At 46.3% G+C, this 10,567-nt stretch overlaps 1 protein-coding gene across 3 annotated transcripts in view; it reads left to right on the plus strand.

The window, feature by feature from the left end:
- The window catches only part of Pde8a (phosphodiesterase 8A), a 122,981-nt gene extending 112,806 nt beyond the window's left edge, over positions 1-10,175 (plus strand). For all 3 annotated transcript variants that reach the window (XM_021166273.2, XM_029479193.1, XM_021166274.2), the window contains exons 18-22: positions 329-546; positions 2,574-2,703; positions 3,753-3,920; positions 8,568-8,697; positions 9,093-10,175. In XM_021166273.2, the coding sequence (XP_021021932.1) occupies positions 329-546; positions 2,574-2,703; positions 3,753-3,920; positions 8,568-8,697; positions 9,093-9,199 (753 nt within the window). In that variant the 3' untranslated portion in view covers positions 9,200-10,175. The remainder of the gene's footprint in view (positions 1-328; positions 547-2,573; positions 2,704-3,752; positions 3,921-8,567; positions 8,698-9,092) is intronic.
- Positions 10,176-10,567: the final 392 nt, after the last annotated feature.

The following is a 10,567-nucleotide window of genomic DNA, read 5'->3' on the forward strand; positions in this document are numbered from 1 at the left end:
AAAAAAAAAAAAAAAAAAAAAGAGAGAGAGAGAAAAGTAAGCTAACTCTCAGTTAATGTGAGTAGTGTTCATTTTTGGCTATTTCTTAGTTTGACTGGCTCTGGGCCTGTTTGCAGTGGGTCTGGAGAAAGACCACCTGTGTGTTGTGTAAGACTGAAGATCGGGGAGTTGTTCTGTCAGCCAAGCACAGAACCACAAGAGGAGGGAAGACAGGATCTGCTCAGATAATGTGATTCTCTCAGGAATCAGATAAATTGTCCAAGGAAAAAGGCACAGAGCAGCTCTGGTGAAGGCAGACCCTGGTTTTCAATGGAGTTCTTATTTTCAGGAAACTTTAGATCGCATTGACGAGGTTGCTGCCCTCATTGCGGCCACCGTCCATGACGTGGATCACCCTGGGAGAACCAACTCCTTCCTGTGCAACGCGGGAAACCAGCTGGCCGTGCTCTACAACGACACCGCTGTGCTGGAGAGCCACCACGTGGCACTGGCCTTCCAGCTGACGCTTGAAAATGACCAGTGCAATATCTTTAAGCAAATGGAGAGGTGAGAACAGAGGCTGTTCACTCTACAGTTCACCAGGGAGAAGGCTGTCCCCAGCATCCACACCCAAACACCTCCATTGCCCACACCGCCCTCACACACCGATGCTGACCCAGCCCACACCTGCATCTGGAGATGAACAGAAAGCCTGGGGCATGTGGAGCATGCACATGTTTTGCTGTCGAGCTCCATCTGCAGCCCTTACAGCTCTGTTCTGAGGCAGGTCTTGCCCAGGCTGACCAACATGCCTCCCTGTTGCTGCTGCTCTTCTGTACACAGCACACGGGCCATTGTCTGTTTACAGGTGGCTCCCCGAGGAAGCTTTTCTCCTGAGACACAAGTCCTTCAGCACGTGTCACCTAGCGCGTACAAGGCTTTGGGGTTCTATCCTAAAACTAATGTTTAATGTCCAGTTAGCTGTCGTGAGCTGGTGTCAGTATGTGGCAGGGCTGGCCTAAACTCCACCTCCCAGGGAAGCTGCACAGGTGCTGGGATTGCAGTCACCACCTCACCTGACTCAGGTGACATTCCTAACACTGCCGAGTCTCAGGCAGTACTGCCTCTGTTACTCAGTTTACCCTTCATGTTTAGCCCAGTGCCTGATACACAGCAGAGCTCAGCTGGAGAGAAGGACATAGTGAGAAATACGTTCATTTGAATTTCAAAGGAAATTTTTCTATCGAATTTTTTAAAAGAGTACCTTGATTTCACAGAGCTCCTTTGTACCATGTCTTAGAATTTCATAGATGGGCTTAATAAGTTTTACTCATATTTGCCTGTAAATACACAATTTACATATGGAATACATAAGACCTGTCTTTGTTAGGGCTTCTGTTAACCTAGCAAATTTTAAAAATCAGGACCAAAACAACTGGGAAGGAAAGGGTTTACTTCATCCAACGCAGGCAGGTAACAGTGCATCCCTGAGGGAAATGGAGCAGGAACCTGAAGCAGAGGCCACGGAGGAACCCTGCTCAGGGCTTGCTCAGCTTTCTTTAGACACCAGGACCAACTGCCCAGGGGCAGTAAGCTGGGCACCCCCCCCCCCCAAATAAAAATATCAATCAAGAAAATGCCCAATAGACTTGCCCACAGGCCAATCTGGTAGGGACGTTTTCTCAGTTAAAGTTTCCTCTTAGAAAATACCTCCAGCTTGTATCAAGTTGACATAGAAGTAGCCAGTACAAGATCTGACTCTGGACCACAGAGAAGGGGGTGGCTGGAGAGTCCATTTCATATGCTTTTGTACTTTTTTAAAAAAGATTTTATTATTTATTTATTTATTTATTTATTTATTTATTTATTTAAAGTACTCTGTAGCTGTCTTCAGACACACCAGAAGAGGGCATCAGATCTTGTTACGGATGGTTGTGAGCCACCTTGTGGTTGCTGGGATTTGAACTCAGGACCTCTGGAAGAGCAGTCAGCGCTCTTAACCACTGAGCCATCTCTCCAGCCCTCTTTTGTACTTTTTAATTTTAAATTATATGGTTCATCTTCTCAAAAACTAAGACTTGAGAATATCAAAATATAAACAAGGGTTACTGGAAATGCTATCAGAAGGCCTGCCCTCATGGTCTTCTAGATCTCAGAGGACCTCCATACAGGGCAGGGCACATTGTTAGGCTATGAAGATGTGGGTATAAGGAGTAGTCCTGCTGGGTACAGTGGCACACGCCTAGAACCCCAGTCCTTAGAAGCCCCATACAAGAAGGTCGTGGGCTTGAAGTCATCTTGGACTATGCAGTGTGTCTTTAGTGAGGAAGGGAGAAAGACAGGGAAAGGTCTTTTTGTTCATCCCTGTTAGAACCTGGCTAACCCCGAGAACTGTGTGACCTGTACGACCGAGTTATCACTATGATGCGAAGCTATAGTGTCCTGTTAGCTGACTGGTGATGCAGGACGTGTAACTTCTAGGGGCGCTAGATTGACAGCTACAGCAGACATGCACCCTGAGAAACAGGCTGTCTGTGGGGAGCCTCCTAGTCTGAATCAGTAACCTGCAGCAGCCTCTCTGTTGTCTGAAACAGGAATGACTACCGGACACTACGCCAGAGTATTATTGACATGGTCCTAGCCACAGAAATGACGAAGCACTTTGAACATGTCAACAAATTTATCAACAGCATCAACAAGCCTTTGACAGCCCAGGAGAGTGAGGTGAGAGAAGCTGATTCTGAGGCCATGCATCTGGGCTCCATGCTCACCGCTGCTGTGAGGATCTCAGATAGCAGGGCCCTTTTCTTCCTGTCTTTCATTTGATTTGTTTGTTTGTTTGCTTATCTATCTAATCTATCAATCAAGTATCTAATCATTTGTCTATCATCGACCTATCTTGAGGCGGGCCCCACTCTTAAGAACTGTTAAGGCTGGCTAAGAACTCAGATTCTCAGGTGCTGGATCAGAGCACCTAATCTCCCTTCCTTGCAAGCATCAGGCCTGGTTGAATTTGTTTTCCATTGGTTTAAAAATAAAATCACTAACGTGCAAAACTCTGGCAGGAGAAAAAAGATGCAAATAGACGTATAAACAAGAGCTCTCACACTGGCCGTTCTTGTGCTTGTGCTCTCTGTCAGAATGCCCCCTCCCTCGGGGAATTTTAGGGCCAGTTGGAGCTCAAGAGGGCTCTCTCTCTCTCTCTCTCTCTCTCTCTCTCTCTCTGTGTGTCTCTGTCCCTCCCTCCCTCCCTCCCAGCCCTGGCTGGCCTGGAATTCAATAAGTAGACCAGGCTGTCCCCATACTCAGGGAGACCTGCCTGTCTCTGTCTCCTAGCTGCTGGGGCTGAAGGTGCACATCACCACACTGGTGTTCCTTGGGCGTTCCTAAGAGTCACTCCCTAGTGGGTGTGTCCACGGTGACGTGCCACCTTGCAGAGGGGTTGGGCTGGGAAGGCGCTTCTGTTGGAATCACCAAAGTGACAGTACTGTCACTGCTCATTTCTAGCAAAGGTGACCTTGGTGTCTTGCCGTCAGGAGATGCCTGCCGTGAGTGAGCAGGTGTCCGTTCTGGCACCCTCTGTGCTGTTTCCCTGTCCATAGGACACTAGGCCCCAGGCGCAGGTCAGTGTAGAACAGGAAGAGCATCCACAGCGCTCTGCTGATGTCTTCAACGTCGTAGATCCTGGCTAGCATTCCTGTGCTCAGAGCCCCCTGGGAAGGTAGCTGGGCACGAGAGCCTGTTCTGATTGCTTGACTTCACTCATGGTTCAGGAAACTGGCAGAAGTCTGGAAGACATAAACGCTATGCTCAAGACGCCAGAGAGCCGGGCTCTCATCAAAAGAATGATGATTAAGTGTGCTGACGTGTCCAACCCCTGCCGGCCGCTGGAGCACTGCATTGAGTGGGCTGCGCGCATCTCAGAGGAGTATTTCTCTCAGGTAAGATGCTGCATCTTACGTGTATACACACGCACGTGCGCACACACACACACACATGAACTCGGGAACATCATGAAGCTACCAACTTAAAACTAGGAAAGAACACTCTAGAAGGAATTTTGTCTTTGAAGAAGATTTATTATTTTGTACATTTATTGATAGCAAAGCAATATTGTCATTATCAAAAATATTTTAAAAGATTTATGTATTTTATATATATGAGTACACTGTAGCTGTCCTCAGACACACAGCAGAAGAGGGCATCAGACCCCATTGCAGATGGCTGTGAGCCACCATGTGGTTGCTGGGATTGGACTCAGGCCTCTGGAGGAGCAGCCGTGCTCTGACCACCGAGCCCGCTCCGCAGCCCCCTTGTTTTTCATTACGTGTTACATTTTCTTGTCCTCGTTCTTGGCGGACATCTTTGCTGGCTTTGGAACCCTGGGTTGGCAGGTTTCTCCTTAAAGCACTGTCCCTCAGCATCTTCCTGAGCCAGCAGGAGAGTAAACTGCTGAAGTGTTTGTAAATGTGGGCATGGACACTGATGTGCAGTGGGGGACAGTGAGGGCCAGGGCTGTAACAGCGGTAGGCCTCTGCCTGAACTGTGGGTTTGCCTTGAATCTATACACTTACGAGGCAGAGGCAGGCAAATCTCTGTGAGCTCAAGCAGCTTGCCTGTCTACATCAGAGTTCTAGACTAGCCAGGGCTACAAAGTGAGACTGCCTCCAAAGGGGGGAAGGGCATTTATCATGTCTCCTAATTTCCTGTCAGAAACTTTGAAGGTCAGAAGGTACTGAAACATCATGTTTAAGCTGTTGTTAGAATAAAATTGTCAATCTAGAACTGTTTGTAGTAAAACACCCTTCAAGGATGAGGGCGAGATAAAGTCACTCCCAGACAGGGAAAGCGGTGAGCTCATCCCGGGAGGCCTGCGGTGTAAGCGGTGCTAGGAAGGAAGGAAGGGCCCAGGTGCAGAAGTGCCCCGAAGGGTCAGTGCCTGGCTAGCTGTACAAGACGCTAAGTTCCCTAAACTTGTCTGTCTTAAAGCACAGAGTTATTTGAGCAAAGGCTTTCACATTGTGCTATTACTTAGAGTGTTGTCTATAAGAAATAAGATAGAAGCAGGCAGCCCGGTGGTGGCGCACACCTTTAGTCCCAGCACTCAGGAGGCAGAGGCAGGCACATCTCTAGGAATTTGATGCCAGCTTGGTCTACAAAGCAAGTTTCAGGACAGCCAAGGTTATTCAGAGAAACACTACTAGAAAAGATATTTTAAATATGAAGAACAAATGGATGGTGGACCCACCCAGGTATAGCATTCAAATTATAAACAAGTAGAACAGCCATACCAATTCAGAAAAAGCCATCAAGACACAAGATAGTGCTGCAAACAGGAGGGCATTTCCTAATGAGAAAAGGGCCCATAACCATAATGTGTTTGCATTTAATATTAACCAAAAGTCATCCACAGCCAGCAACTGGTAGAACATATTGAAGACAGGTGATTTGAGTGTTAATGACAGAAATAATGCCAGTCTTACAAATCATATGAAAAAGGAAGGAGGCAGCTTACTCCTTAGCCATTTACAATGCCTGGCAGGCAACACCACGGGCATCACAGTCTGCTCCTCAAGGACATAGATGCTGGGAAGTAGAGTCAGACGCTGGTTAGAGGATACTGTGTCATCACCAAGTAGCTTTGTTCCCAAGTACAAGGTGGGTTGAGTACTAGGAAAGTCACTTATTTTCATAATCTGCCATATCCCTCGGATACTAGAGGAAAGCTTAGGGTTATTGCTTCAGTTGCAGAGGAGGCATGTCAGCTCACTAGGCACCTTAGCAGACACTTCTCTGTGTAGCCCTGGCTGTCTGGAGCTTGCTATGGAGATCAGGCTGGTCTTTGGCTCCTGATGCTGGGATTAAAAACATGACTTAAGGTGCATCTAACCACATGCTATTGCCCAAATAATGGAAACAAAGCTGGAGGCCCTCTGTTATCACGCTGTTCAACACTATGTAGGCCTTTCTAGTCACTGTACTACATAAGGGATGGACAACATATATAAAAAACAGAAAATAGTACATCTTAGAATTTTCAGATAAGTTGGTGGCTTTTTGTTTTGGGGTTTTGCTTTTGTATTTTGGTGTGTGTGTGTGTAAAAATTAGCAAGGTACAGAACATCCCACTAATAATTACATTTTAACATATAGGACAAGAAGCTCAACATATGAAGGTCAAGTTGGATTTTATAGACTAACAACCAGGAAATAAAATGTAAACAGTGCTATTATTTTAAAACTTAAGGTAGCAATAAAAAGCAAAAATTGCTTAGAATAAATTTACTAATAGATGGCCAGACCTCATAAAACATTGCTACAAACTTAAAGAGCACATGAATAAATAGACATCCCTGGGTCATGTATTAGAAGGAGCTCTCCCAAGATTTTCCAGTTGGCGTTGGAAAGAGAGCATCCATCCGTTCGCAGCTCCCCTGCCTTATGCACAGACCTGTCAGCTCACAGTAGGATCTAGAAAAGCTAAACCATGACGCTTCTAGAGAAACGACAGCAGAATTTCCCCAGTGGCTCTGAAATGGACAAACCTTTAGGTTCAGAAAGCAACAGCTATGGGAAAAAGAAAATATACATTGTGGTTTAAATAGGCTTGGCCCAGGGAGTGGCACTATTAGGAGGTGTGGTCTTGTTGGAGGAAGTGTGTCCCCGTGGGGGTGGGCTTTGAGACCCCCCCACAGCTGCCTGTGGATCAAGACGTAGAATGCTCAGCTCCTCTCCAGCACCACGCCTCCCCGCTTCATGCTGTCCCGCTTCCTGTGTGATGATAATGAGCTCAACCTCTGACACTGTAAGGCAGCCCCAATGAAATACCACTTAGAAGACTTGCCTTGGTCTTGGTGTCTCTTCACAGCAATGGAAACCCTAACTAAGACAATTAGAGGCCATCAGAGCTTAAAAAATTATGCTAAAAAATGAGTAAGCAGGACAGATTGTGAGAAAATACAAGTCACTTCTGACAAAGGACTGTCCTCAGTAGTGACACAAGTCGCCCAGTTAGAATATTTCAGTAGCCATTTCATAAAACATAGTATGAGTTGCAAATAATTACATGAAGAAGTACCTTGCATCATCAGGGAAATTTTTAAAAATGAAATTGTAGCACATACCAGAAGAAAGGTTGAAATTGAAACTACTGAGGCCAGCTGTGGCCCTGTGCACATGGAATCCCTGCGCTTTGGAGCTGGAGGCCAGGAGGATTAGGAGTTCAAGGTCATGTCAGTTGCAAACTGAGTCCCATTATAATCTGAGCTAGAAATTAAATCCTGTATTAAAACAACACACATACACACACACACACACACACACACACACACCCCAGAACACCTAACAACATGAACTGTTGGTGACAGGCGTGGAACAGATATCAAAAGCTGCAGAAAAAGCGCAGCTGCTACTTTGGTGACCAGATGAACAAACTCTTGTGTCGTGACTTACAATTTACCCTTTTGGGTTATACAGAACTGGTTTTTTTTGTTTTTTGTTTTTTTCCTTTTTGAGATAGGGCGTCACTATTAACATTGTAGGCTGGCATTAAAGCTTCCTGCTTTCCATGTAATTAAACTACACATGCGCCACCACCCCAGCCTGGTACTGACCTCCGTTAACCAAGGCTGACCCTCCTGACCACCATGCTCCATTTATCCAATTCTGGGGATTGAATCCAGGGCCTTGTGTGCTAAGCAATTGCTCAGCCATCCGAGCCGTGAACCCTTAGACCTGCCTTACTTGGTAGCTCAGGCTGTCCTGGAACTCACTAAGTAGCCAAGCCGTGAACTTGGAGTCCCCCTGAGGACTGAGGCCTTAGCCCCACCACCTCCCGCCTCTGCATTCTGTACCGCAGTGCAGTGAAGCAAGCCCATACTCAGGAAACCCAGTCCTGCCCAACTCCTCCCACATGCTCAGTTTGTACCAGTATCTTGGCTGGAATTTTCTTTATCAATCTCCACGTGGATATTGGTCTGTGGGGTTTGTTTTCAGGGTCTGTCTGTTATTAGGGGACATTGGCTTTCTAAGATGAATGAGAAATCTTCTCTCTGCGATTTTATTTTATTTTGTTTTTTTAATTTTGAAGAGTTTGAGAAAGATTGTTGATTTTACAGACTTTTGTTAGACTTTACAGGTGAGGCATTTCTCCTGCCTTCTCTCCACTGGGAGGTTTTAGGACCAGTGCAGTCTCCTTACTAGTTAGTAGGTCTGTTTATAGTGTGTCCAACAAGACAGCACAGTCATAACTGAGGAATGGCCACTAGGCCCATCCAGGGACAGGGCCATGTTTCTGCTCACATGGCCCCAGTGTGGGCACATTGGGCATTTGTGGCTAGGAGGATGGTGGGTAGTGAGTGACAGGACCTGAGGGACATTAGCAAGGAAGCGCCCAGCTGTGGAAATGTTCGGGGTGTCCTCAAGGGTTCTCACTCTGGGACCAGCTTGCTGCCTGGCAGATCTGGTTTGCCTGGCTGGTGCTACACTGGGCTCTCAAGCCAGCCTGTGGGGTTCTCAGGTACTTGGGTGGGGCTGCTCCAAGGCAGGCCAGGACTCATATCTGAGACCACGGGTGTTCTGCTTCACAGACTGATGAAGAGAAACAGCTGGACTTGCCTGTGGTGATGCCCGTGTTTGACAGGAACACCTGCAGCATTCCCAAGTCTCAGATCTCCTTCATCGATTACTTCATCACAGACATGTTTGACGCCTGGGACGGTAAGGAGCCTAGCAGTCTTCCTTAAGAGTCACCACTAGTTAGGAAGAAGCGTGTGGGGTTTAGACTTCCAGGATGGAATGGAGAGAAAGTGGTCGTTCCGGAGGGTTGGTACCCAGAAGAGGGTCCAAAGGCTGTCCCCAGCTCCTGTGCCTTGAGGGCTGTGCTCCTCCAGAGGAGGAGTTGCAGAGCCTGCAGACAGGGGTGGGCTGTACTCCACAGTCCTCCCAGACTTTGGCATCACTGCCAACTCCCTTCTGTCCCTCGTAAAATGCTGGGACAGGGCAGAGCTCTATGGTAGATAGTCCAAGTTCCATTCCCAGAAAGAAAATGAGGAAGCTTGAACCTTTCATAAAGAAAGGCTGTGAAGACACTGTATCCCTGTTTCTCTCGCCAGCCTTCGTTGACCTGCCTAACCTTATGCAGCACCTAGATGACAACTTCAAGTACTGGAAAGGACTGGATGAGAAGAAGCTTCGAAGCCTCCGCCCCCCTCCAGAGTAGTGTGAGGTACACCCCTGGCCTGTGGCTGTCCTGCCTGGTCTCTGCAGTTTCTTAGCCCTTTCACTGTTAGCCAGAGCTGTCCCCTCATCTGCAGAGCCTTTGAAAGCCCACGGGATGCCCACCTTCTGTGACCAATCTGACGCCATAGCTTGCTGCAAGGCTCTTTAGTGAGGCCAAGAGCTGTGGTTTGTATCGACTCTGTGTTACCACAGCCCTGGGAACCCTGCAGAGGTGACCATGGCTCTCCTAGCAGTGACCATGCGCCTGCAGAGGTGTGGTTGCTGGTTGCGGAACACTGCTGCAAGGGACTTCTCTCTTAAGTCCACTTGCAAATGAGACAGACATTTAGGTTGGTTATCCCAATTATTACATGTTTTATTTATTTTATTAGACATTTGATATTTTCTATGAATCTAAAAATACTTCAAAGCCAAAGCCAATTTCAGATGCCTTGACCAAATTCATGACTTGTGTGTGCGTGATTTGGTTACAGACCTATTTTCGTAAATGCAGATTTAGAAATTTAAAATGATGCATTTTTCCACACTATGGAATATGTTAAACCCTCTTTGATGTTAGTGGGGAAGGCTTTATGTAGTGGGTCTCACTCTAGTGTGTAACAGAAGCCACGTCTGCAGACCGGCTCTGAGCAGCTGCTGTCGGGAGTTTTACAGGTGCCTTCTCAGAGAAAAATTGGATTTGACCATTTATTTTTCCCTAAAATTTTATAATTGAATTTCTAAAAGCCTGCCTCATTTTATACCATTTCTATAAAATATGCCCTGCAAAACAAACCTGGGAACCTAGCAGCTGATATTTTACAACTAACATGGGATATTTGAGTCTAGAAATATAAAGGGTCTATCTCCTCACATTGTGAATAAGCATTACTATAAAGATAAAGATGTCGAAATGTTAGTTTCATTTTAAACTTGTATTTTTTTCTGGATGAAATTAAACTATTTGTTTTTAAGAAGTCATTTGTTGCCATTTCTTTGTATTGTCTAGTAAGTACTCTTTCTAAATTTGGGATAGACAACTCTTTTGTAGAACAAACTGGCAGCTAAACAACTTTGTAAGGTCTGGTGGAGCCAGAATATATGATGGCTCTTCAGTTTGACCACAGACTCCACGGTAGAGAAGAACACAGGCTCTTTTGTCCTGCATGAAGATGCCTGACCTAAGATAACATTGAGGAAGAGACATCTTACCCACTCCCAGTGCCGTGAAGAAGAGGAAGGCTGGTCCACCACAGGAGAACCAGCCAGGGCAGTGAGATCGAGGCTTCACCGTGAGTATGCCTAACATTTTGAGAGCTAAAAGAAGCTATAAGAATTACAAGGTAAAAAAAAAAAAAAAAAAAAAAAT

Source organism: Mus caroli, chromosome 7, assembly GCF_900094665.2.
Source record: "Mus caroli chromosome 7, CAROLI_EIJ_v1.1, whole genome shotgun sequence".
Taxonomy (NCBI): Eukaryota; Metazoa; Chordata; class Mammalia; order Rodentia; family Muridae; genus Mus; species Mus caroli.